The sequence below is a fragment of the Sebastes umbrosus genome, chromosome 24 (genome assembly GCF_015220745.1).
Source record: "Sebastes umbrosus isolate fSebUmb1 chromosome 24, fSebUmb1.pri, whole genome shotgun sequence".
Lineage (NCBI taxonomy): Eukaryota > Metazoa > Chordata > Actinopteri > Perciformes > Sebastidae > Sebastes > Sebastes umbrosus.
In genome coordinates, this window is record NC_051292.1 from 3,678,586 (window position 1) to 3,706,484 (window position 27,899).

Sequence of the window (27,899 nt, forward strand, 5' to 3'; positions counted from 1 at the left end):
GTGCCGAGTTCCTCGGCCTTGCAACAGGAGGAGTACTTCCCGTATAGTACGGAGGCACAGCGGTGAGTGTAATAAGAGCATGGCAGCTCTTACACATGTGGAATTGTTTGGCACGATGTGAACAATTCCCAAACAATCACCACATCAGTTAAGAGCATAGACTGTATAAAATACAGTCGATATAATTTAAACAGGTGAGTTATATAAAAATTCATCCCCGTTAATCTAGCTAGGAAAGCCATCCATCCTCTGAATGCTCTAGGTCTCTAGTCTGATCCATCCATCCTCTGAATGCTCTAGGTCTCTAGTTTGAAACATCCATCCTCTGAATGCTCTAGGTCTCTAGTTTGAAACATTCATCCTCTGAATGCTCTAGGTCTCTAGTTTGATCCATCCATCCTCTGAATGCTCTAGGTCTCTAGTTTGAAACATCCATCCTCTGAATGCTCTAGGTCTCTAGTTTGAAACATTCATCCTCTGAATGCTCTAGGTCTCTAGTTTGATCCATCCATCCTCTGAATGCTCTAGGTCTCTAGTTTGAAACATCCATCCTCTGAATGCTCTAGGTCTCTAGTCTGATCCATCCATCCTCTGAATGCTCTAGGTCTCTAGTCTGATCCATCCATCCTCTGAATGCTCTAGGTCTCTAGTTTGATCCATCCATCCTCTGAATGCTCTAGGTCTCTAGTTTGATCCATCCATCCTCTGAATGCTCTAGGTCTCTAGTTTGTGGTTGTAAAGTTTCATGAGGCTGTGATTCTCCCAGAGGTCACCACAGGCCGATTTCTCCACCGGATGAACACCCTGGAGTGTGCACTGTGAACACTAAATGATCCCTTGAGACAAAGCATTAAAATTGACATGTACAAAATGACAACGTGTTATTGCTTGCTGATTCTTAAGAGTTTCCAGTTTCTTATGAATTGATTTTATTGCGAAAACAACATAATAAGAAATACAAACGTATGACATTATTTTGGTAATAACAGACGTTGAGTGGTCTGCCTTAAAAGCTCTACAGCTTAACACCTGCTACTACCAGCCAAATGAATATTAAAGGACATTTCACAATAACATAAGTGCTTTTAAAGTTGAGAAAACCCAAGGTTCCATTAGGAAATGTCACCAATAAAAAGTGCGCTTGGTTGTTGGTGTGTTTTGTTGCACTGTGCGTCTCTATCTGATGAATCTCTTCCGCCCTCTAGTGGTAGTAAACTGCTATTGAAGGAGCAGCAGTGGACATGTTGGCAGAAACATCACATGTGCTCTGGGTGGTTCTGCAGACAGGTGATGAACTCTTTCACCTCTTTGCCCTCGAAGCAGATCAGGTAGACTGCAGAGAACAGTGGAAACCTGGAGAAGAAAGCTCAATATTATCGGATGTTTGTTATAGGTTTTCACACATCTGGCTGATTAGACCTCTGCTCAGGGTGGAGCTGGGCACAGCCAATTACTCAACAGTGGAAACACCTGTGTGAGGTGCACAATATAACTGTACTTTAACTGTTCCTCCCACATTATTACATGAGTATGCATTCAAGCTGTGTTTGAGTTGGTCCAGCTTGATTCATGTGGTTTTGTTAGCGCTATAGGTCTTTATATAACAACATTTGACTAGATAACAGTGTTAAACAGTTTTTGTGGACTCACTTGTCGATCATTTCCTTCTTCTGTAGGAGCTTGTAGACCTCAGCGGAGGTCTGCGGGCCCTGCAGCTTCTGCCCGTTGAGCATTTCTGCCTCCAGCTCAGCAATAGACTGGAGAAAAAGACACGCATTAAGAGCTGCAATGTTGTTTTGTTGACATATTCTGTATATTTTCTCATTATATTGTCATATATTCTCATATTGTCGTTTGAGGAGTACACCAAATCAGATAGATAGATAGATAGATACTTAATTGATTGAAGGAAATTTAGGATGTAGTGTGCCAGTAGATGTCCCTATGTTCCCAGGGTCCTCAATGTAAGAGATTAAGCCATCTTCGCAGTTCAAATTGCAAAAAAACGAAGGGAAATGGACGTTTGACATGCAGTTTGAAGGGTAAAAATCCATTCAGCCACTATGGAGGTATCGACGTTTAAAGTCAAGAAAACTGTCTGCAAGTTTGAGGGTGTAGGTTTCAAGGTGGATACAAGCTGTAGGTGGGTGATTTCTACATGTTAAGTCAGAGAAACATACATTGAATATTTGACCTCAGGAAAAAAGCAGTTGCTGAGATTATAAAATCCTTTGAAAGGCCTCCTTTATGTGTCATATTATGAGGATATTGAGCTGGGAAACATGGGACCCTGGGGACGTAGATACGCTCTCGCTCCAGGGATAAATATTGTGAACAATTGCTGTAACTATTTAAGGCAAGACACCCCAGGAAAAAACATTATTTTTCATGCACTGATCAAGTTTGAGATGTCTTCTTTCAGACTATTGGAAAGAAAAATATCCAAAATACACATTTAGGTGTTTATTTTACTACTTTGTCTATTTGTGTCTGTAGATTTCTCCTAAATTCACCAAAAGTTAGCATAAATTAAAGCCTATTTTGCATATTTTGAACCTGGCTTTATCCAGTGTTCATATTTCTGTTCTGGAAATGTATGAAAATTAGTGCATAATTCATTAGATAATGCCTCATTTGCATATTTAAACATAACATTTCAGAAAACATGTAATACAATAATAATATTGTCTTAATGTAAGTAATCAACTGGGATGTCTCTGAAATAGTTAAAAAGTAGAGGTGGTGATGATGTTTCTGAAGGTCATGTTATGGGACTCACCTTGGATGTTCGGACAAAAGCCTCGGCCACTTTGCGGTTTCGCCCCCCGTAGCAGGTGGTGATGAGGTCGGCCACGCCGCAGCTTTCCAGGAACGTGTCGGAGCTCACCAGGCCTTGGCAGAACAACTTGGCGAAGGCGACCATTTCCATCAGACCCAGTCTGATCACCGCCGCCTTGGTGTTGTCGCCAAAACCGAGTCCGTCGCAGAACCCAGCACCTACTGCCACGATATTCTGCCATGCAACATTTTGCTTTTGATTAATACATTGAGAGATGATTCAACAGTTGGAACCTCTTGTATTAATACTAGGGCTGTCAAAGTCAATGTGATAGGTTGTAGCAGGCTTACCTTTAAAGCTAGAGTGAAGATACTGGTATCATATGAAACTAGAAAAAACCTAATGAATCCATCGGTACCAACCATGTCATACTAGACTAAATAACGTTCCAAACTTGCACTAAATTTTGGTGAGGAAAAACTGGCATGGCCGTTTTCAAAGGGGTTTGTTGACCTCTCACCTCTAGATATGTGAATGTAAATGGGTTCTATGGGTACCCACGAGTCTCCCCTTTACAGACATGCCCACTTTATGATAATCACATGCAGTTTGGGGCAAGTCATAGTCAAGTCAGCACACTGACACACTGACAGCTGTTGTTGCCTGTTGGGCTGCAGTTTGTTATGATTTGAGCATATTTTTTATGCTAAATGCAGTACCTGTGAGGGTTTCTGGACAATATCTATTATTGTTTTGTGTTGTTAATTCATTTCCAATAATATGTACATACATACATTTCTATAAAGTAACATATTTGCCCACTCACATGTTGATAAGGGTATAAAATCTTGACAAATCTCCCTTTAAAAGGGACTATTTGTAACTTTCAGAAATGCTTCTTAACAGCGACACCTGTGGCCGTGAAATCAACGAAAGTCAGTGTCGGGCTCGCGCTTGCTCGCTCTAAATATACCTGAACAAGCATCGCTCAAAACAGTGAGGCGACACACGTCAGCTAAAACCACAATATCACTCTATATTTCAGCTGCTTGGCAGTAATGTTAGCTGACCAGACGAAGGTCTCTCCATGAACATGATTTAGATCTGATCCTAGTGTTGGCTTTTCCTGCCTCAGCGCAGGCTGAGGCAGCGGGGCTCTGCAGCGTGTCTCCCTGCTCTCTCCGCCCGCAGCCGGAGAGAGCAGAGGAGACACCGGCACCCGGTCGGTAACGAGACTACAACGTGTCTCTCTGCAGAGCTCCGTCACTTCACAAGACACGGGAAACCTCTGTTGGTCTGGAGGAGCTGCAGCAGTTATTTCTGCACAAACATCCACTCTACATTCACTAGATATTCTCAGAGCTAAACTAACTCTTCTGCAGTGTGGAGTGAGCGTGCGTTCACGTCTAGAGGTGGAGCGAGCTGAGCGAGAACGCGTGCGCTGTCTGAGTGAAGGCAGGCAGAGGAGGAGAGGCAGCGGCCACACGCGAACGCGCATATGCAAGCGCGCATGTGTCCCGACCCGGTACATTTATACGCTTAAAAAGTTACAAACAGTCCCTTTAAGGTACATTTTGAACAGATACAAAACGTGTGATTAATTAGATAATTATAGTAAACTATGGACAATCATGCAATTAATCGCAATTCGTTATTTTAATCGATTGACAGCCCTAATTAATAACTACTTAATATTCACAATATGTGTCAGTCTTTACCTTTAGAGCTCCACACAGCTCCACTGTGTCGCTCTCCTGTACGACGGTGATGCGGAAGTTGGGAGTCTGAAGCAGCTCTTTGAAGATGAGGCCGTTCGCCTCATTTTTTGCCCCTGTATTGAAAGCAGATTATTAAAAACAAAACTAAACAGACCTCTAAAACAGGGAAGTAATGCTGTGTTTTTGTCACCACACAGCATCCTCTTTTAAATCTTAAATCACCCTCTGCATGCAAGCAACGTCAGCAAGATGTTGTGCAGCTGAGTGCCGAATAAAAACTAACCGATGGTGGTTTCACAGAACTTCTCGTCTGCCACCTCGTTGGCGATGTTGGCCCCCATCAGGACGCTGACCTCTATCTCTAGTTTCTCTCGGATGACGTCGGAGATGAGCTTTAGTCCATTTGGTCCCTCATCGATACCCTGGAGGACAATAAGAGACAGCTTCTGTACTATAGTGGCCTGGAGAGCGTGGTGGCCTTGAGGTATTCTAGGTTTCATTGTCTGTGTTGCTCAACTACAACGTCCCGTGATGTCGTGGCCACAGAATAATATGAATCATGACAATTATTTCCCCTTTTCTGCTGTGAGGAAATGTGACGTGAAGAAGAACAATACCAGGATCTTACTTTGATGAGCGATATCCCGATGGTTCCCTCCGTGATGTGAGGCTTCATCTGATCACAGAGACCGCCGATGAACTGGTGTGGGATCACAAAGATGAGGATCTTTGCTCCTTTGACGGCTTCCGTGATGTCTGGAACAGCGACCTAGTGGGACAAAGTTAGTCCTTAAATAGAGTCAGATCACAGAGGGACAATGTGAGGAACAAACAGGGCTGAGTTCTTTTCTTTTGCACTTGATATTATGTAATTGAGGTGAGCAGATGTCAAAGGTAGATCAACTTTACATGCAAGACAGTAATGGGTCAAAGTTATCTCATCAGTGTAATGACTCACTGTACAAGCATGTTTCCAGATTGCAGTGAATTGCATCACCTGTTGACACGAGATGTATCAGATCTCCTCTAAAAATCACAGCACTCACCACATTCCTGGGCAGCTTGTGACCTGGCAGGTATTTGACATTTTGGTGCTCTGTGTTTATGATCTCTGTTAGCTTCTTCCCATCGATCATTTCTTCATAAACCCACATGTTCACCATGGGGTCGAACCGGTTGGATGCTTTGACATTGCGGCCGACTATTTTGGCGATGGAAGAGCCCCTGGAGGGAGTCGAGTGTAAACAATGAGTGTAAACCAGAGAAGAAGAAAAACTCATTTAATCCAAACAGCAAACAAAACACTGCAGATCCAGATTTTAGGAATCAGACGCAAAAGTCGTATACTTCAAGTTTATTTTATGAAGTATACTTAAGTAAAGTTCAAGTACATGTAGTAAGTGTACTAATTTAATACTTCTTGGGACTAAATTGCCCCACTGTTTAGTTTATACTGTATACTTAGACTTTTCTGTATACTTGTCTGTATAAGCTTTATCTCTGATAAGTACATAAAAAGTAAACTGAAGGTATACTCTCTTATTTTAAGTTTAAAGTAAGTATACTAATAGCACACTTCTATTTGGTAAGGGTGGGTCTGAACAGGTTGAAAAGCAAGTTTTTTTTACTCTATAATCAGGGGAAATACATGTCTGATTTGCAGGAAAATGGGGAACAAATCAACCTGCCTATATAATAGAGACACATGGGTACATTTGGAGGTAAAACTTCCATAAAGTATCCCCAGGTCATTATTAATAAGGCACCAGAATCCATTTGCTTTTTATGTGAGTATAAAACATGTTGCAGCTTGTAGTTGGTATGAGCTGCTGTCTAAAGGGAGGAGGGATAGACTCATAGCAGCTGTGTGTATCTGTTTTTTATTTTTTCCCACTCACAATGTTGTTTGGTTATGATTGCCCAGAAGTCTTTATAGATATTTAAATCAATATCCTCCTCACAAACACTAACCATACACTTCCATGCAACACACACACTTGTCTTTTTTGATATATTTACTGTATTGTTATTTTGTTATTATATATATCTTGTCCTAATTGTTTTGTTATCACTAGTATGTAGTCATATTATTTCTTTATATTAACCTTGTTCTTATTGTTTGTTATCACTATTATGTAGTCATATTATAAGCCCAGTGTGTTGTTTTTTTGCCTCTTTCTGCACTGTATATTATTCATTTATTTTTTATTTGTTATGTTGTATAGTCTTAAATTGTGCTAAACAAATAAACAAATAAACAATATTTTGCTTTTAAATTGTGATAATAAAGATATTGCATTACATATATGTCTAAATCTGCTAAACTACAAACTCCACGTTCAGTTTTTTCTATTGCATGCCACTTTATATAAAGATGCATTTAAAAGACAGATGAAAAGTTACCAGTTTCCAGATCCGACGATGCAGACTTTCTTTGCAGGCATGTTTAAAGTGTTAAATCGTGCTGTTCGGCTGAAATGAAAAAGACCCTTTAGTGTTTATTTCTTTCTCCCTTCTATTATACAGTAACTTCCTCATACGCCCTATAAATGTCTACCACCAGTTCAGCCCTCCCTCTCTCGCCACGGATACACCTCTTTATTATAAGGCAGAGCAACAAGTATCACAGACATGCTTTTTATATATATTTTTTAATTATTTTATAAAGCAGAATGAATTCAGTGAGTGCACAAATAAATAAAAAAATAAATAAAATAGTAAATTACCTGTCATTTATTATAAACATTGACTGTAAATATGGGCACACCCATCATTTCTTTTCTTAGTCAAGCTAGACAACATATTTAATGAGACTTCCGGTCCAGATGTTTTTCAAAACAATGTTTATATTGAGCAATAACAATGATAACAAACAAATACACACATAAATAGATAAATAAAAAAACTCACTATACATGTAAAAAATATTTTAAAAAGTATAAGCAAAAGATATATTTTAAATAATTGTTAATCTGTTTGCTTATTTATTTTATTATTCAGCTTAAATATGTGGAAAAAAAGTAGGTACAAATAAAAATGCATGTATTTAAATGTGTATTTATTGATTGTTTGTTTACCTGTTTATTTGTTAACAGCTCAACTTCCGGTTTAGATATGTTTCAACTTTTACTTTTCTACTTTTTAAATTTATGTATATATATATTTATTTTATTTTATTTTCGGGGTAAGAGGAATACAGTTTGGTGAATTTATCTGTCTATTTTTATTTTATTTTATTTGTTTTTTTTTATTTTAATGAATGAATCGATAACCGGAAGTCGTCACACGCTCGCTGGTCACATGACTGTTTTCCTGCCAGAGCAGTAAATACATCAGCTGAGCTAGCAGCAGCATGCTAACTGGCTACTCCCTCTATCAGCGCAATATAACATGTTTTCTCTTTAATATTTAACCAGTTTAAAGTCCGGCGTCTGCTGGGTGAGTGGTGTATTTAGATAAGTGATGAACTGACAGCTTTACTTTATGATAAATTAAGAAACTAGTCCATTTAATACTGTTAGCTTAGCTTAGCTTCACGCTTAGCTTCAGGCTAGCTGAGTTAGAGTCTGCAGTCTGCAGGAGGCTGAGCTGCTGGTGACTATGCAAGGAGAGACTACAGCTGTACGGAGCTCGGAGAACGAGGGAAAGCTGGATGTTTTACCCCAGAACAGGACCCCAAGCTCGGGCAGAGCTAGTGCCAAGAGCTGGCAGTACAGGTGGGTGGCTGGTTATCATGCTGATGCTCATACATTTAAGGTTTAAGGTGTATTTTGTTAACCTGTTTGCCAATTAAAAGGTTTTCCATCATGTGTTTGGACTCTCCAATGATTGACTAATTTTGCTTTCTAATCTGACAGGTAACAATGAGATCACATGATCAAATCTGTTCCCTGTGATTGAATTGTTTATTCACCTTTTGTGTGTTCATGGGTGTGTACTCAATGCAAGTATGTCTCCTTTTGCTTGATAACCTCTCATGGCAGTGATCACATGGAGAATATTGATGGCTACTTGATGAAATACACCAACCTTGTAACAGGGTGGCAATACAGGTGAGTTGTGTACCTGTTTAATATGATATCCAGGGATTGAAATTAGCACCTGTCACCTGCCAAATACAGGGTAAATGTTGGCTGAGGAAACATTTCAGGTCACCTGCCAACATGGCAGAAAGGTTTTCCTTATATTAAGTAATATTATTTTTAAAAAGCAATTCCTAAATCAAATGTAGTCATGGATTAAGGTTACATCATATACTCCATAAATCTACGGTCTGGCACCGCTGACTCAGTGTTTACATTTCTAAAGCGTTCTACATAGATTTCAGAAGTGGCAGGTGAGGAAAAAGCTTAATTTCAGACCCTGATGATATCTAAACTAAAATGTATAGTGTGGTGGTGAACAAGGAACTCCCAAGCCAAGTTCCTTATTGTAATCCAGTCTAATCCAATCTAAGTAATGCCATGGTGGTTTGTACGGGAGACTGATGTTGTCGTGGTGGCTGTTGTTTTCAGGTTCTTTGTTTTGAACAATGAGGCGGGCTTGCTGGAGTATTTTGTCAATGAGCAGTCGCGGTCCCAGAAGCCCCGTGGCATGCTCCCCCTGGCAGGGGCCGTCATCTCCCCCAGTGATGAGGACTCGCATACCTTCACTGTCAACGCCATCAGCGGGGAGCAGTACAAGCTCAGGGGTGGGTACCTAAATGCACACACTGACTTATTAACGTTTATAAAAGTTAACGTAGGTTCTTCTCGTCATCCCTCAGACCACAGTGCATCATGTTAGCTTGTTGTTTCAGCCCTTTACTGTTACTGAACCGATCTTATCGTTGCTTGTCAGCTCCCATTTTTACCTCCAGGCCCTCTGTAATCACCATCCATCAGGTTCATACAATATTGATCTGGATGTTTTCCATTATCTGCTGCTGGTGAAGCAGAAGCACACGGGGATCGATGCTGAGTAAGATCATCATAGTAGAGTAACGTGGTTTTGCTTTCTTGTTTTTCCTTCTTTTGTGTGTGTGTCTCTCAGCCACCGACGCCAAAGAGAGACAGCACTGGGTGAGCCGACTGCAGATCTGCACGCAGCACCACACGGAGGCCATGGGGAAGGTAAGACGGTGTGCTTGGCATTAGGCGTATTGTATGGAGCCTGCACGCAAATATGCAAAGATCTTATACATCAGACCGGCAATACGTCATCCAGAGTAGGCTCACATGACCACGCCCCCTTTTGGGGGAAAACAATCCCTCATAGACGGTAACAGCGTAAAGAGAAGAGGTTGAAACCTGTCTCCGAACTTCCACTTTAAATAACTGGTAATAGTAATAACGCTATGCTGAAGAGTTGCTGTGTAGCTGGTTGCACCAAAAATCGGGAGAGCTGTGAAATATTAATGCTTATCTAAAACTGTATCCGGTTATACCCTGTGTGTAAGCACAGTAATATCTAGTATTGATCTGGATATGGATCCACTGACTACGATGCTGCCCACATTCTATTTTAATGGTCCTGAGATACACGAGAACAGAAAACACTCTTTTTAGCGTTGGTTGGAAACAGGCAGGAGCTGTATGGAAAAAAAAATGACTAATCATTTTGCACTCCACAGAGTAACCCCCCACCCAAGTCCCGGAGCTACTCGATGGCGTCTCAAGGCAGCGGCAGTTCCCCGATGTCCGTGCGCCGGCCCAGCCAAAACCCTGCCTCCTTATTCGGCTGGCCGCAGGTCAACAAGGGCTCGTCACTCTACTCCAGCAAGAGGTCTCTGCTGCCGGACCACCTGATGGACGCCAGAGAGGTACTGCTAGCATGTTAGACTCACTCACACATGGGTTGTTGACTGGAAGGACTCTGATCCTTTCTTAACACTTATTAACATATCATAGACAAGTCAGGACCAGCACTTAACCATGATGTTATGGGCTGATAAACACTGGCTGTAAAGAGAGACTTCCACGTTTTCACTGAAGATATATTTAAGATGAATTTAAGAAAAGACATTTGAGCACTAAAGCTTACGTCATCACACTTTCCTGTAATGGACACAAGCAAAAAAATGAATTCAGGGCATTCTGCCAAGCTTTTAGTCTGCTGTTTGGCAGTGAAATCAAGAAAATCTGCATCTGATCCAATCAAAACGCTGTTAGATTTGAGGATGCATCTGTTATGCAACCGAGCTGTAGCCAGGTACATCTTGAAAATCCACTTCCCACTCCTGTCAGCATAGATGCACACAAATATACGGATGGAACATTATTATAATTATATAATAGATAGATATGTTCCTACAAGACATTGAGTGGTAAATTCAAAATATTTAACACTTAGTTTTGTGATATGATTTGCGATATTAGAGGGATTTAGATCAAATTTAAATTAATTGTGCAGCCCTAGTTTGTCCACAAGAGGGTGCTGTTGTCTTTCCCTTCACATCAGTAGACTACAGCAGCACAGTTTGGCTCAATACCAGCATTTTGTTCTCTCCTCAGCTCCCTTTTAAAACAATATATTTGTCCTATGTACTAACCAGAACATGGCAGTTAGTTAAAGGGATTTGATATACATTTTTGAGCTGAGCTACAATTAAAGACCTCCATATTAGCTTCCAATTCAGCTCTTACAGTTCCTCAAATGTTTGAGTTTTTAGTAAGATGAAAAGAGGGTAAGAAAGAATGCATGTTTTTAATTTTTATGTCATTACAAATTGCCCTAAATAACCAAACAATCCCCTCCAGATGATGAGCCAGGCCCAGGGCCAACACCGAGACCTGATCCAGAGCATCGAGGGCCTGCCTCCAGTCCCCGGCTTCTCCCCTCTAGACCAGGACCTGCTGATGCTCAAGGCCACTTCCATGGCCACCATGAACTGCCTCAACGAGTGCCTGCACATCCTGCACCTGCAGCAGGTGGCCAGGCAGAGAGGCTCCCTGGGAGGTCAGTGGAGGAGGGGGTGGTGTGATTATTGTGTGTCTGAATATGGGGGTTGTTGTTTTCTAGGTTTGTTTATATACTTGCAGGTTATTCTAACGTTGTTGTCAAGGAGAAAATGTTTTTTATTTTCCTAATTAATGTTTTTTAGAAGTCAGTTTTTCTGCTATCACTCAGCAGATTTAGTGTCTTTTTAAATAAGCCGCCTCTGTGCTGTAAGTGAGGCTACATGTGGTCCTGAAAACAAATCATAGTGTTGTACATGCAGGCCTGCACCCAATCTAACAGTTTGGCCGGACAGTGGAATTATTTTGCATTATTGATAGGGAACCGTACCTATTCTTACCACCTGTCTCGAAGGTAATGAGATCTCAGATGGTTAAAATATCCATCAGCAACGCTTTGAGGACAGAATTCAGTCCTGAATCAGCTTCATATTGAAAAACATAATCCCAGTTTTAGGTAGAACCTAAAGGGACGTGTCTAACTTGCTGATATCTGGACACTTTCTATGCGGGACGATTTGAAAACAACCAGCTAATGCCCCACTTTTTCACAGCAGATCTCATTACTCAATGTATATTTCATTAGGCCGGAGCAGCCAATCAGATTAGGTTGTCCAACGACGCACAAGGTGAATTTGAATGAGATCTGCCCACCTCTAAACATACATAAAAAAATGCCCACGCCGTACACAACCAATCAGAGGATGGGGATGTTTCCTGTCGGCGGGGCCAAAGTATCCTGATACCTGGCTTGTCGGAGGGGTCGGGTTACACTCTCCTGGTCTAGGACAGCCATCTAGAGAGTAGCCATCTGTCCAGGCAGCAGCCAGGCGGGTTGTTTGGTGAATAGTAGGCCGAGTGTAGAGCTCCTGTAGTAGTGTTGTGTCAGGGGGACTTGGGAGGGAGGGGGGGACAGTATCATGAGCACCTCTGAACCTGCCGCTGTGCGCTCCCCGTCCACGGCAGGACCCACCATCGAGTGGTTGGAGCCCAAGCTGCCGGACATCCTGAAGAACGGCAGCAGCTCCCTGGGCAGCTTCACGACGGGGGAGGGCGCGCTGGAGGGGAGCCGCCTGGAGCTCAGCAGCCCCGAGTCCTGCAGCTTCTCTGGGGTAAGAGCACGGGGACGACACCCAGGAGTTCCTGTTGGTTATCAGGAAGTTGATTTGACTTAATTTAGGCTTTCTAATCCAGCCATAAAACCATGTAGTTTATATGTTTAACCTTGTTGAAAAACATAAACAATCACTTACTTCCCAAGCAGGTTGTTGAATGAATCACATTCCCCTCCCTCCCCTCTCTCAGGAACAGGAAGACATCGATGCGGAGGATGAGGCGGAGGACTCCTTCACCGACAAGGAGGAGGACCTCGGCGCCGTGGAGGAGGAGCGCAGCGTCATCCTACACCTGCTGTCCCAGCTGAAGCTGGGTATGGACCTCACGCGGGTAGGTCGAGTTCCACGTACCCCCAAGCAGCAAAACAACCCCCCTTCCTACACTATCGAGGTGTTCGATAAGGTTTTCTGTGTCATTACTAGAGGAGGATTATGAGATTATGGATCATGTTGGTAATTTCAGATCCCATAGTGAGACGTTTGAAAGGTATTTTCCAGATGTTGATGATCACTGCTCGTAGGATTTAATCCAGTTTGTAACATATTGTTTAACCTATGAAACACGAAGGGGTCAGTAGATTTAGGACTGCCCCCTCTTAGTCGACTAATCGGTCTTTCTCTCGACTTCTAGCCGTAGCTATTTTGCAGTCCTTGTTCCTGGTTATGCTAAAACACATATACTCTCTAAAACACGTAATCCAATACAAACATAAAGACAAATAACAGATCACACTGTATAGAGACAACCAAATAATTGAAACGACGACTAAAACCAACAGTAAGAACAATGACTGAATACGACGATGAAGGAAAACAAAGGAGGAAGAAAGTAAGTCATTGTAAAACTCTAAATAAATAAACAATTTAAATCTCATTATGTAGAAAATGCACTGTCACATTGTTGAAATCTCAGTGAAAGTGTATTTTTTGGAGATGTTTTCACAGGACAAGGACAATATATACAATGATTGAGTGAAAATATCTTAAAGATTACGATATGTATTGATATTTTCACCCTGCATCTACGATATTGGATGTATCGTTACGCCCCTAATTGACGGCCACTACATTGAGAGTCACTTGAAATTGACTTTGTCTGAATGGAAAGTCTGAGATCAGGTTGTTGTAGTCTGATTTGTGATGACCTTCCAGGCTGAAGTAAGCACTTCTTTCTTTGTAATTACTAATCTTGGAAACACACACACACTTAAAAAACACTGAGATTTGAGTCCTGGATCGTCATCCTATCTTCCAGTGTCAGTTTGATCTAGTATTTGGATAGCCTCCTCTTGGGTTTCTGATTTATCACAGTTATCTGGTGGATCCATTGGCTCACCTCTGACGGAGATCTAGTAGACACCGTGAGCCCGGGGTCATGCTCAGTGTACGTCACTTGCTTGATTCACTGATGGTGAATAATGTGATAATGCACCAAATGGAAAAGAAGGCACGCTGTTTTATGAAGTCATTACCCAGCGTCCTGTGTTTCTGTGATCATATTAACTCTGAATCTCCTCCCAGGTGGTCCTCCCCACCTTCATCCTAGAGAAGCGCTCTCTGCTGGAGATGTACGCCGACTTCATGTCCCACCCGGACCTCTTTGTGGCCATCACCGACGGCAGCAGCCCGGAGGACCGCATGGTCCGGTTTGTGGAGTACTACCTCACCTCCTTCCACGAGGGCCGCAAGGGGGCCATTGCCAAGAAGCCCTACAACCCCATCATCGGTGAGACCTTCCACTGCTCCTGGAAGGTGCCCAGGAGTCCAGAGGACTCCAAGGAGCCCTCGCAGGGAAGCCCCGAACCGCCCACCTCCCAGGACCCCTACCAAGTGCGCTTTGTGGCAGAGCAGGTGTCCCACCACCCCCCCGTGTCTGGCTTCTACGCTGAATGCCAAGAGAGGCGGATGTGTGTGAACACGCATGTGTGGACCAAGAGCAAGTTCATGGGGATGTCCATCGGCGTGTCCATGATAGGGGAAGGTAAGCCAGCATGGTTTTTATACTGGCATGTAACCAGGAATCTCAAGAATTACATTTGATTAGGGCTGTCAGTCGATTAAAGTATTTAATCGGCATTAATGACATTATAATAATAATAATAAATTGGACTTATACAGCGCCTTTCAGAAACCCAAAGACGCTTTACAAAGGGGGCACACAAAATCATACTACATGATTGTCCACACACATTTTTTATCTGTTTAAAATGCACCTTAAAGGGAGATTTATCAAGTATTTGATACTCTTATCAACATGGAAGTGGGCAAATATGCTGCTTTATACAAACATATGTATATATTTATTATTGGAAGTCAATTAACAACACAAAACAATGACAAATGTTGTCCAGAAACCCTCACAGGTACTGCATTTAGCATAATGACTTGCCCCAAACTGCATGTGATTATCATAAAGTGTGCATGTCTGTAAAGGGGAGACTCGTGGGTACCCATAGAACCCATTTACATTCACATATCTGGAGGTCAGAGGTCAAGGGACCCCTTTGAAAATGACCATGACAGTTTTTCCTCGCCAGAACAGTCTGGTAAAGAAGTAATACATTGAAAAAAAATGACTGTCTCTGTTTTCATCTATCGTTCCAGGTTGTCTGTATTTGCTGGAGCACGATGAAGAGTACACTTTCACGCTGCCTTGTGCATACGCACGCTCCATCCTCACTGTTCCCTGGGTGGAACTGGGCGGCAAAGTCAACATCAACTGCGCTAAGTCGGGCTACTCGGCCGTCATCACTTTCCAGACTAAACCATTTTACGGTGGCAAATTACACAAGTGAGTTCCTCTTGTTTATGCAACCTTCACTTTTTGGACAAATTATTTTGAACACATTTTTGTAATACTTTTCCTTCAAGCAGCCGCTTAAAATAACAAACAATATGAAATGTATTAATTTAACTGTGCTGCCTGCGTTTAGGGTAACAGGGGAGGTGAAGCACAACACCACCAATGCGGTGGTGTGTCGCGTGCAGGGCGAGTGGAACGGCGTCCTGGAGTTCAGCTACACCAGCGGAGAGACGAGGGTGGTCGACGTCACCAAGCTGCCTGTTACGAAGAAGAGCGTTCGGCCGACTGAGAAGCAGGGACCGACTGAATCCAGGTCAGGATAGTGGCAGGGTTTATTTTGTTGCATGCAAACAGTTGTTTATTGGGAAGACTGGGAAGAGTTTGTGCTCTCATACAACAGGAAGTTAATCAGTTGCCTCTATGACGTCTTACTCACTTCGCTGCATTTCAGGCGCCTGTGGCAGCACGTGACGGAGTCCTTACGGCAGAAGGATATCGAAAAAGCCACGGAGCACAAGAGGATTCTCGAGGAAAGGCAGAGGACGGAGGAGAGGCACCGGGCTGAGACCGAAACCGCTTGGAGGACCAGATACTTTGACAGAGAGGTGAGCAAGTTAACCGCAGTAGAATTACAACTTTAGTGATTTATTTTATCATCATAAATGCTTGACAACAGAGCTGTCATACATTTATTATTGCAAAGCAATCCGGTCCTGGTACATTTCTAACTCGATGCTGCAGCTGAAGACACGAATGAGGACGCACAGGCTGTGAAAAGTCACCTGTGTTGACTCTAAATAAATTTTAAATCACCTTCAGCATAATTTCTGTCTCCTGTTAGAGCTTCTCCATTTCAGAGTGTTCTCACCTTGCACTATCCTATTTTCAATTTCCCAAGAATCTGGGTCACTTAAAGGTACTATGAGGAACTTTTAACTTGTCAATTTAATACTGATGCATCTATATGACCTACATCAGCAAACAAGAACAGTTTGGCTATTTCTATATACTTATTCTTAATGCTCGTCGTTGGTACCACCGGGTCCGATTCTGGCAAAATCACACGAAATCATGCAGGTTCACCAGCAACTCCTTCAGCTCAGACTCCAGCGGGGCCTCCAGCACGCCGCGGACAGACCCGGATCCGCCTTCGCTGCCGCCTTCAACCTGCAGTCGGAGCACCGGAGGCTCCTCCTCCAGCCGGGAGCAGAGCTTCACCTCGCTGCTCCGCCGGTCCCCGCTGGGAGCCAACAGCGACACCACGCTGCTGGAGACCCAGGCCGTATTGCTTGGCCCGCTTTAGTTAATGGGGGCACGGGAGAACCAGAATCGGGACTGAGCGGGACAGACTGTCAGACGCTGCTGCTGTAAAATGAGAGGATTTCTAAAGGGAGTCTGGTGACCGCTTTTGTCCACAGAGACCGCCAAAATCAACACAAAATGAAAGTTCCTCATAGTAGCTTTAAATAAACAACACTTTGTACAGCAGTTTTCTGTGATTATTGATATATTTGTCTCCCGGCATAGATTTTTTTCTACTTTTTTTTTTATATTTAACTCTATAAGTTGTGTCCTAATTGCCAAAAAAGTGCAAAGCATTCTTTCTCCTTTTTTAACAAATCATTTCCAACCTTAAACATGATGGGATATATAACTTTATTGGATTAAATAACCATGCTAACTCGCTGCATAAAATAAAAAGCAAGACCTTATTGATAAATGATAATATTTTGACACCAGTCTCTTCTTCTCTTCTCTCAGGGTGAAGGCTGGAACTATCACAAACCACTCTGGAAAAACTCTACATTCAAATCCTAGTTTCTTCAGTCCGTATCTTGGATGTTGATATTGTAGATTCAGGTATGTGTGTGTGTGTGTGTGTGAGTGAGAGTGAGAGTGAGAGTGTGTGTGTCTGTGTGAGCGCACACACACGGTCATGAAATGAGAGGATGACCTGCACTGACGTACAGATGAATGCAACATGGGGAGGAGGACCGAGAGACAGCATGACAGAAAGTGTTCTCGAATCTCGCTCATAATTTTCACGAAGCCTCGGAGGAGTACAAGCTTCTGTACTGCTGATCAGTTGTTTTTTTATAATCCAATGTCGGTGAAAACATATTCTTGTACAGGTAATAATGGTACTCTATTTACACAGCCTTAAGATAGTCTGATGAACGATCTGCTGATCAACCTGGATATCTTTTCTTCTTCTTTTTTTGTTCCAAGCTTGTGGTATCACACTAAGGTCAAGTGACTTTTGAGGAGTTTCTTCCTACAATAAGATATCCAACTTAACAAAAACCTAAATAATTGGAATACTGCCTGATAAATGTACTGCTGTGAAAATGTTGTAAATTTGATTTAGTGTACTGGAATGTAAATTTGCCGTATATGATCTTCATCTATGTTAAACCGCCTGGAGACTTTGCTTCAAATCAAAGTATTTCTCTCTAACAAATATAAACATTCATGACTAAATAAGCAATCAAATAAAAAAAACAAACTGTTAAGGTACTAACTTTTGAGTTTAACAACAAATAACTCGGCTAATCTGCTTCATCAGGACTGTATGCTTGTGTTTTCATCAGATTTGATTGACTGTAATCAAACAAACCATCAGATTCAGATGTTTAATCCTGATTTGGTGCACGGAAGAATGTGACATCAACTTCAAATCTGTGAGGAGAGCACGAAGAAAAGAGGGAAAACTAAAATCGTAATTGTAAAGTAAGCAAAAATTCATATTTTGTGTTCATGTAGGAACCCATTATCACTCACAGTCAGAAGTTAAAATACATTTTCAGGGCCTTTAAACTAGGGATGCACCGATACTGACTCAAAACAGCTGGATCGGGTATCAGTGACAATGGGGCCAATCTATTCAATTAAATTCTATATTTATATACTGGACATTATATACTGGAATTTTAATTCCTGTTTACGTTTTGACCAATTTGTTGCTGCATTAAAAAGGTTTACAGTTTAATTCCTGTTCATTTTGAAGATATATTACTACCATGCTGGTGTGCAATTTATTATTTTAATAATAAATAATAACAATTACAAATTAAGATTAGCAATGTTTAAGTCGAGCTTGGCGTTTCCTTACACATAACAGAATGAGGAGTTACAGCTTATTAATTAAACGTTGGTATCGGATCGGTACTCGGTATCGGGCGATACCCAAAGCCCAGGTATCGGTATCGGTGCATCCTTACTTTAAACCCCAAAACAGTTGAATATACTAAAACAGAAGCTGCTTCCACTGTCATCGAGTACATTTACATGCACACAATCATCTGATCTCTCGGCGTAGTGGTATCGATCTTCTCGTCTAACGTAATTCCCAAAATGTCAAAGTTATGTGTTGAAATCGGTGCACCAAAAATGCGTCCTAAATTTGGTGGACTTGCGAGAGAGCCAGTTAACCGCCACACACTCAGTTTGTAACGCAGCCTTTCCGTCTCCAAGCCCGAGAGCAGATCACCCCAATGACATCACTTAAACATCAGGTAACCTTGATTATGACAATTTCATCATTGATATTAAAGTAAATTGTGTGCATTTAGATATACTTATTGATCTGAAGTCATGCAGCTTATCTCTAAATTCTCATTTATTCGATTGATATTGATATTGGTGTATTGACGAAGACGTAGACTAGCTGATGAATAACCAAATTTGAACTAATGATTGAGTCACGTGAATGCATTATGTCCTTCTCCTTTTTTTAGTCCTGTGGTTTTGCAGTGGATGGAAAAACTCCTACATGCATGATGGCAAAGTCTCTGTTCACATTGATTGCAGCAAGTATACTACTCCTGTGTCTGCGTTACTTCAATTTATAAACGTCTGTTGTAAAAGCTTTTAACCAAATTTGCTTGTTTTGTAACACAAATAAATATTATTTTCTTCGAATGCGTATTTATCCCCATCTTTGCGCTTTAATTGCTCTTATTTTTAGAGCCACATTTTGTATAGAGACGTTAACATTTCTCATTTCATCATCTTAATTCCAATCTGTGATGTATATGATGAACTCTTCTTTGTCTCCCATCCCTCTCCTCTAGCCTCACACTCTCAATGCATCCGAGCATCAAGTAGGACACAGTTCCTATTCTCTCCACCCTGCCATTGATAAGCTACTCCCTTCACGTCTTGGTGCCTTATGCAAACTCTTTGTGTGTGTGTCTTCCAGCTAAGGAGCACAGCGTTTTCATCCGTTTTCCACCTGACAGAAGGCAAATGTATTATTTGTGTGTGTTTCCTTTTAAGAATCAGTGCTTCATGTTGAGTGACTTTTGGATTCTACTGGTATTCTTGCTGACCTATGAAATGCACTGACATTGAAGGAAACCTGATGTTGTAGAAAAATGGAAATGTGTGGAAAATAATCAAATAAATTGCGTATCAGTTGTACACCAAGTTTTCTTACTGTTTGTCATGCATTCAGAAGCACCTTTTTTTTTATTTTATCCTAATAAAGAAATATGGTGTACAGTGCCTCTGTGAGCATTTCTCTGCCAGTGCCGCCCCCTGTGATTAGTGGGCAGTAATGTGGAAGCAGTAGTTAATCTGGGTCATTAAAAACTGTAAATGTAGAGCATTCATGCACACAGTGTGATGGAATAATTGATACACAAGTTAACTTAAGGAAGGAAGAGGTCCCGGAGCTGATGATGTCTTACAAAGAAGGTTTATTGAAGCTTGATCAAGGAGCAATTGTCAGGTCTCCACATTGAGGTGCTCCCTGCATGAAGGCCTCACAACTCTGCCCTTCCTCCCTGGTGCTCAGTGTCTTACCCCTTATCATGTTTTGACTTACTCCGTTCCTCTGGCATCTCTGACCCTGGTTGCCCTAGCGACTGGCTCTACTGTCCCCACTACAGACACAGCTGTATAGATAACGGTGGCTCCTCTAGACAGGACTCCAACCCAATAATTTCAACAGAGGGACACTCTGACAAACACTCTGACCTTTCTACCAATAAGAGGGGAATTAATGGAAAAGTACCAATGACCTTTGTAGTTTTAGTCAACAATGGCTCTCCATATACCAGGTGTGATAATGATGGTAGCATTCTACTTGCTTGAGTTGGGAATCGGCATCTGGGCGTCTGTAAAATCTAAGAAGATGGAGAAAACCACACAAAGTGGACGGGTGGGAGTCACCTAGTGTTATAATCGTTGGGTTACAGTGACAGGCTTGTCGTCATTGGTTATTGCTCATTATTATCTCAGCACAAAATATTCTGGTTAACCCTGGCAACTTAAATATAAAGTTATGCACGACTATGCTTGCTGTCTCTTAAACTTAAACTGTGAGGTTGGACGTGTTCAAGGTTAATTCACAGCGAGCACCAACACCAGCAGATGGCGCAAGACAGAAGTTATTATCTTGTGGGAGCAGGATAAATATCATATCTTGTGTGCATCTCACTTTTCTTACAGTTTTCCTGCTGTTACTGTCAGAGGAAATCAACGCCATCTGTGGATGAGCACTTGGCAAAAGCAGCAGGCTTTCGAACAACATCAAGAGGAAAGAAAGTGGCGGATGGGCCGTGAGGGCAATAGTGGATAATAAACACAATGAGTGTGAGATTGTAGAGTTACTCTTGTGTTTCACTAATGGACTGGATGGTTGCAGGTGGACTGGTGTTTACATGATGGTGGGGAACTATGGAGGTCTTCAGGTTTTGAAGGAATTGAGTTCATTTTAAAGGGTCATATCACCCAAAATCACAAAACGTTGGACAGGAACTCCGTCTTTTGTGTGTGTAAGGTTGATATTAATGTAATGTGTCAATAAGGTCCATGTGGCTGAGACAGGCAGACAAGCTCTGTAAACTTGGACGAACCTCCGTCGTCGGTTCTCAGGCTGCGACTTCCCTCTCAGTCAACACAGTCTGTGTGTAATCGCTCTGCGTGCGACTCGAACGAGCCAATAAAAACTTGTTCTCCTGGCAAACGAAGAGAGAGAGTCCGTCGAAGCTGGACAAACAGGGTCCAGACGAGCCGAGCTGCCGAGGAGGCACAGACCCACTGCGAAGACCAACAGTAGTCTTCTGCCTTTCCTTTTCTGGCCTGGCTACGGTCTTATTATTACTCCGTCTCTGTTTTCACTCTCACACTACAGTCTACAGTCTCATCTCTGTTCCTGCTCCAGACACTCTTCACATCAATTTGATGTGAGGCAGGTTTGAGATTAATACATCAACACTGTAGCACTGAGTTGTGAGACATATTGGAGTTGATAAAGTCTCCCAGAGACGGCTGACTTCAGCTGTTTCCATGCCTGGAAGTCATTTCGCTGGATAATAAAGAACAGTGAGATGTCAGTGTAACCTTAAGGGATATTCCTTTAAGTATTTAAGGGATGTTTGGTATCCAATGGGAATTTATACCCCTTGAATATCCAAATCTCTTACTACACACACATGTAGCTCAGGCACCCCGTCAGCGACGCCTCGTACTTGATCATATTTCATTATTATAATAAAACTGCTCCATTTGGAGTCAAAATTAAGTTGTTTTTTATTGATTTTATACTGTGCACAATGGTAGAATGTGATGACTCACAGGGTAAATGTCATGGTTAAAGGCTCCATTGTGTGCACATAGCCTCCTGTAGTGGATATCAGCAGTAATTTAGAGCCAGATTCCCTTCAAGAGGTAGAAAACCCATTTGGCACACTTTGGGTATCCAAGTGGCCAAATGGAGAGTCCGCCTGGTCCTATCCTGACTAAAACCTTTGTAGAATCTATCTGCTTTGTGTTATTTATATCTGCTTTGGCACAGATGTAGTCAAGGAGTTGCTGAATGAATTCAGTGTTATCTCTGTGCATGGCATCATTGCTATAATGGAGTTATTCACTGTTTAATCTAGAAAACATTTTAGGCGAGGATTAAAATGTACATTTTTCCTTTGGTTCATCACAGTTTACTCAGGCATAGTAACAGTCACAATGTTACTCACACTTGGGATGAATTCTCTGAGGTCTTACCTATCCATAGAGACCAAGATCATGCATATAGACCTGCTAGTTGTGGAGCTATTCTTGATTTATTTTGGGAATGTCTGTAGGCGAACCACACCTTGCAGCACCCTAAGAGGTTAAGTCATGACGTTTTTCCTAAACCTAAGTGGTTTTGTTGGTAATGCACTTTCAAACGAGCTTGTAATATTCTCGGCGAGGTAAAACGTGATACTGACACGCTGTCCTCTGGTCGACAGGCAGGTCTGTTACACGCTTTGGCGTGATAGCGGGTGTCTCAGCCTGTGTGGCAGAAGAAGGCCGGGGTCAGTTTACTCTGCTCCTCGGAGGAATGCTGGGAATTGTTTGCACTGTCTGCTTCAACTTCTGCTGCTACTGCCCAGCTTAGTTTTGCTGTTTCTGGATGCACACACGCAAACACACATATAAATTCCTTTATTTTGCCTGTCGAGATATGCATCTGTGTTTTATGCTGCACCCTGTAAAGAGCCCTTTGGTGTCACGGCTGCAGCCTGTTTGTCTTAATGATGTCTGAGTAGCTTTGGATGGAAACAGTCTATTGTGTGTGTCTCTGTATCACGTCTGAGTGTGTGCTTTTGAACCCGTAATAGACAGAATCTGGGATCAACATTCGGTTTCTGGCGGTCTGGTTTTGAGAGGCGTAAAAGTGAGCCTGTTTTTGAAGATATTAATGCAAATATTTTGCCAAGTGCGGAAATAAAGCAGGGCTTTGTGGCTTCATCTGACACACAATCAGGAAGGAATTCAGCTCAAAGTCACATGCACAAAAAAGAGTATTTCTGTTCAACATCACTCTGACAAATGTTCCCGAAAACACACGACAAGACTCTCTAATGATACTTTCAACTGTTTCACAACATGGGGCTGAAATACCTGTGGTTTGGTGCTCCTCCTGGTTCAAAGCGGGTAATGTGTGCTGCAAATTGCCCGTGGAAGAGGTGGCTGTAAATTCCCACCCAACCACTGACTACAGCATGACCTGCAGGATAGGTGGAAGAAAAGAAATCCATCATTTATGTGGAAACGATCCTTTAATTAGTCTGGACGGCTCTGACAGCCGTGTTTTCATGGAAAAGAGACAAGGTTCTGGCTCATTGTCTCGTGTTTTTAGGTTATTATATTTCATACCTTTGCCTCCAGTGAGACAGCTGCCTTTCCTGACTGCAGAATAGAGAGCTTGTTCACGTTAGAAAATAAAATTACTGTCTGGTCACACCCAAAAGTGGCACAGTGGTCCAGCTGGTACTGACGTTTGGAGATGTATTAAGTAGTTTGGGTCGTACTAGAGGAAGAGGAAAGATGTGTTGGTGTTGCTTCTTATTCAGCAAGGCAGGGTTATATTTGAAGTTTTGTAGTTTTTAGAAGTAATGTAAAATTAGGTCAAATTAAGTTTTTTCTCAACGAAGTCTGGTGGCTTTGAAGAGAACGATATTACGGCTTCAGTTCAGGGCTGTCTGACGTAGGGGTTGGGCGATATGGGCGGTTTATCTCGCCGTCAGACACTCCTTTAGGACGGGGTATTGAAGCCATTATATCGCTGTCTCTCAGAGCCACCAGACTCCACTGAGAAAAACGGTAATTTTACCTCTCAGAACTTGGGACATGACACTCGCTGAGTGCATATCTTGGTCAGAATTGGGACCAAGTATTTATTGAAAGTAGGACTCAAGTCAAACTCCAGCTTGTTGTGCTGTAAAGTCCTCTAGTAGAAGCAGAAACCGGGCCAAAATGGCTCAGACCAAAGTTTTTTTATTTCATTTTGGAAACTTTCACCTTTACTCTGAATCTATGTCTAAGCCTCCATGAGACAAATATGCTATAACATGTTATTAATCCATCTTACTTTTAGCCATATTAAGTTTATTTGAGTGTGGGAATGCAGAGTTTAACACTTGTACGGAGTTCAAAGCAAACATTTATCCGATCCCCTGGACATGACTTCTTCTTCTTCTTCTTGTTGCAGGCTTATTCCTGAATCCACACTGTACCGCTCTGCCACCACTCCCAGCGGCACCGCTATTAAACTCATGTTTATGTTCTGTTTCATGCCGTCTGGATCCGTTTTATAAGAGCATTGCAAAAGAAATACTAGTATGAGGGAGAAAGAATCACATCTTTGTGTTATAACCTTTAATACTTTCTGGTCTCCTGCTTATTTATGTGTCGGAAATGTTAAAAGTCCCCTCGGGTAAATTTATAAGATTTATATACTTTACATATTAACCCAAGCTATTATAGACAATAACTACGCCACTTAAAGAGCCTGCAGAGATTTTGCATGCAAGAATCATGATACATGAATGAAAAAACATCATTTCAACAGCCCTATTCTTTTCTAAATTTAGATCATTATAAAGGCATTTTTTTTTCATATTTAATAAATATTTTCCCACAGAGTTGGATCAAGTATCGATCTTTTATTATGTAAACTATTAACCTCTTAACAATCCAACAGTCCGGTCGTTATTCTGTCTTTCAGAGGTTGTAGCGGACTCAGTCGTAAAGATACCGGTATCATATGAAACTAGAAAACCTGATGATTCCATTGGTACCAACCATGTCATGCTAGCTTGTTCGGAAGAACGCTAAATAACGCTGCAAAGTTTGGCGAAGAAAAACTAGCATGACCATTTTCAAAGGGGTCCCTTGACCTCTGACCTGAAAACGTTATCCTATTAGATATTAGATAAGATACAGATGTTGACAAACTGCATGATTTACAGTTGAAAAAAGATAATAAACTGCAATATATCATCCTCGTATTCCTTATTTTGTGAGTTCCCTTTTCCATAACTTTTACTTCTTGAATTAAACTTTTCCATTTTATGAATCTGGGGGTTTAGTTTTTTTATTTGTTATTTGCTTCAGTGCTGTGATTCGGAGTATTCTAAATAAGTAACGTTCATCTTTACCGAGACTAATTTGGTGTTTCCCCGAGTATGACATGCTCTGTTTTTAAATACTGAAATGAAAATGTCTTCTTATAAACTTAAAAACTTCTGACATAAACAAATTCAATAGACTGCATGTGTAGAAAATGTTTCTCCAGCACTGAGAGCTTTGTCTTCTTTTATATTTGGAAGTTATTTCAGGTGTCAAGAAAACAAGCTTCACTTGAAGGGCAAACTCAAACCCAGTGAGCCCAGACTTTGGCCAGACTGCAGCCCAACATGCACAGACAATGACTTCAGACGGCTTTTCAAGCTTCTTTTTTTTTGGATCCACCTTAAAAATTGATTTAATTTAACTTCCCACCATCAAACACCGGGGTGATTTCCAGTCACACACATATTTGGCCCTCGTTCAAGAACCTTTCCCATACGGCAGCGGAGAATTGAAAACCAAAGCGTTTGGCTCCAACGTGCAGCCAAATAAATAAAACACTGGAGAGCGAGGCCTCTCCTTAAGCTGCGGTGTTCTCTCGTATACATGCAGTAATCTTGACGGACAGAGATTACCTTCATGTCCAAGGTCGGAGAAGAGTGCTCCGAGTCAGAGTTGACATAATGGGGATGAAAGTGGGGAAAGTTTAATTCTGTGCATATGCCGCGGAAAACATACCAGTCACTGTTTTATCTTCAGTCTGAAAAGTTAAAGAAAGGAAGTCTAAACTGATTTGAACATTAGATACAGAGATAGATTATAGTATGTTTCCCAGATATACTTCATGTAATAAGTATACTTGTGTCATATATCTTTGTACAGTGAATATCTTTGTGTTGTCTATCTTTGTACACTGAATATCTTTGTGTTGTCTATCTTTGTACAGTGAATATCTTTGTGTCGTCTATCTTTGTACAGTGAATATCTGTGTCGTCTATCTTTGTACAGTTAATATCTTTGTGTCGCCTATCTTTGTACAGTGAATATCTTTGTGTCATCTATCTTTGTACAGTGAATATCTTTGTGTCATGTATCTTTGTACAGTGAATATCTTTGTGTCGTCTATCTTTGTACAGTGAATATCTTTGTGTCATCTATCTTTGCACAGTGATTATCTTTGTGTCATCTATCTTTGTACAGTGAATATCTTTGTGTCGTCTATCTTTGTACAGTGAATATCTTTGTGTTATCTATCTTTGTACAGTGAATATCTTTGTGTTATCTATCTTTGTACAGTGAATATCTGTGTCGTCTATCTTTGTACAGTGAATATCTTTGTGTTGTCTATCTTTGTACAGTGAATATCTTTGTGTTATCTATCTTTGTACAGTGAATATCTGTGTCGTCTATCTTTGTACAGTTAATATCTTTGTGTTATCTATCTTTGTACAGTGAATATCTTTGTGTCGTCTATCTTTGTACAGTGAATATCTTTGTGTTATCTATCTTTGTACAGTGAATATCTGTGTCGTCTATCTTTGTACAGTTAATATCTTTGTGTCGTCTATCTTTGTACAGTGAATATCTTTGTGTAATCTATCTTTGTACAGTGAATATCTTTGTGTAATCTATCTTTGTACAGTGAATATCTTTGTGTCATCTATCTTTGTACAGTGAATATCTTTGTGTTGTCTATCTTTTTCCGGTACTTTTAATCTAAATACCGTCTGGTGCAGTCAGATTTAATTATAAAGGGTTTTTGGCAGGCGTGTGTGTTCAGGTGTGTGTGAGTGGACTGACGGACTGCCGAGAAGCAGAAAAAGTAAACATGTATGGATCATATTCACCATATTTCATAATGTGATTACTCTAATCCTGTTGAAGGTAACCCGTCACACTCCTGCCCAGAAACACATTAACACACGGCCGTAAAACTCTCTACAATAGCTCTATTGATGGAGACGTTTTGAGATATGTGAATGAACCGTGTGACTGCTCTCTCCTCATGAGGACAGAACAGTTGCATTATGGGAAGTGTAGGATGCTGGATCTCTGCAGCTTGGCTCATACTAGGGAGTAAAAGTTGAGATATCTCAACGTCAGCGGCTTCAACGTCTTAAATCTGTCTCTGGAAAACTTTATGGAAGTGTGTTACTATTTTGCATTTTCTGTTTTGTTGTTGTATAGCAGTGGTAGAAAATAACTAAATACATTTACTCGAGTACTGTACTTAAGTACAATTTTGAGGTACTTTACTTGAGTATTTCCATTTTCTGCTAATTTATATACATCTACTCCACTACATTTCAGAGGTAAATATTGTACTTTTTACTGCACTGCATTTATAATAAATAATAATAATAATAATAATAATATTATTATTATTATTATTATTATTATTATTATTATTATTATTATATAATAATATAATAATAATAATAATAATATATAATAAACAAATAAATGATGATGTATTATTATGGATAAAGATATCCTATTTATTCACAATAATAAAATATATAAATTAAAAAATAAGCCCCACCTTTACTAGCTGCAGCATTTGACTAATGCATCAATAATTATAATACAATAATAGAATTTTTTTTTTTTTCTAATGGGCCAGTACTTTTACTTTTGGTACTTAAAGTATATTTTGATGCTAATACTTTTGTACTTTTACTTAAGAAAAAGTATTTTCCTTGTAAC

General features: G+C 41.0%; 2 protein-coding genes across 5 annotated transcripts; one reads left to right on the forward strand and one right to left on the reverse strand.

Annotated features, from left to right (window-relative positions):
- Nucleotides 1–881: 881 nt before the first annotated feature.
- On the reverse strand, nt 882–7,093 carry LOC119483554 (glycerol-3-phosphate dehydrogenase [NAD(+)], cytoplasmic-like). Its single transcript, XM_037761780.1, has 8 exons — nt 6,901–7,093; nt 5,544–5,721; nt 5,126–5,266; nt 4,781–4,919; nt 4,498–4,610; nt 2,780–3,013; nt 1,651–1,757; nt 882–1,353 (listed from the first exon to the last, which is right to left on the reverse strand). The coding sequence occupies exons 1-8, from the start codon at nt 6,939–6,941 to the stop codon at nt 1,257–1,259; spliced, it is 1,050 nt and encodes a 349-aa protein (XP_037617708.1). The 5' UTR covers nt 6,942–7,093; the 3' UTR covers nt 882–1,256.
- A 712-nt stretch (nt 7,094–7,805) lies between these two features.
- Nucleotides 7,806–19,851, forward strand: osbpl11 (oxysterol binding protein-like 11). 4 transcript variants are annotated; one of them, XR_005205711.1, is made up of 15 exons: nt 7,806–8,213; nt 8,481–8,549; nt 9,012–9,187; nt 9,529–9,608; nt 10,109–10,297; nt 11,235–11,433; nt 12,399–12,544; nt 12,738–12,878; nt 14,069–14,528; nt 15,152–15,338; nt 15,481–15,663; nt 15,802–15,955; nt 17,112–17,210; nt 17,942–18,080; nt 19,088–19,851. XR_005205711.1 is itself a non-coding variant. In XM_037761694.1 (14 exons), exons 1-13 carry the CDS (start codon nt 8,098–8,100, stop codon nt 17,166–17,168), a joined length of 2,157 nt encoding a protein of 718 aa, XP_037617622.1. In that variant the 5' UTR covers nt 7,806–8,097; the 3' UTR covers nt 17,169–17,210; nt 19,088–19,851. The 4 variants fall into 4 exon arrangements, 2 of the variants coding, with proteins under 2 accessions (XP_037617622.1, XP_037617623.1); XR_005205710.1 differs by having other exon boundaries at nt 17,112–18,080; XM_037761694.1 differs by lacking the exon at nt 17,942–18,080.
- Nucleotides 19,852–27,899: the final 8,048 nt, after the last annotated feature.

What these genes read in the sequence shown, in the direction of transcription:
- LOC119483554 (XM_037761780.1), bottom strand. Translation starts at nt 6,941, where the DNA reads ATGCCTGCAAAGAAAGTCTGCATCGTCGGATCTGGAAACTG. An exon ending in ATCGTCGGATCTGGAAACTG is followed by an intron (nt 5,722 to 6,900) that starts GTAACTTTTCAT and finishes GACTCCCTCCAG; the next exon opens with GGGCTCTTCCATCGCCAAAA. An exon ending in CTTTTGTCCGAACATCCAAG is followed by an intron (nt 1,758 to 2,779) that starts GTGAGTCCCATA and finishes CTTTTTCTCCAG; the next exon opens with TCTATTGCTGAGCTGGAGGC.
- osbpl11 (XM_037761694.1), top strand. Translation starts at nt 8,098, where the DNA reads ATGCAAGGAGAGACTACAGCTGTACGGAGCTCGGAGAACGAGGGAAAG. An exon ending in ACACGGAGGCCATGGGGAAG is followed by an intron (nt 9,609 to 10,108) that starts GTAAGACGGTGT and finishes TGCACTCCACAG; the next exon opens with AGTAACCCCCCACCCAAGTC. An exon ending in GCAGAGAGGCTCCCTGGGAG is followed by an intron (nt 11,434 to 12,398) that starts GTCAGTGGAGGA and finishes CGTCCACGGCAG; the next exon opens with GACCCACCATCGAGTGGTTG.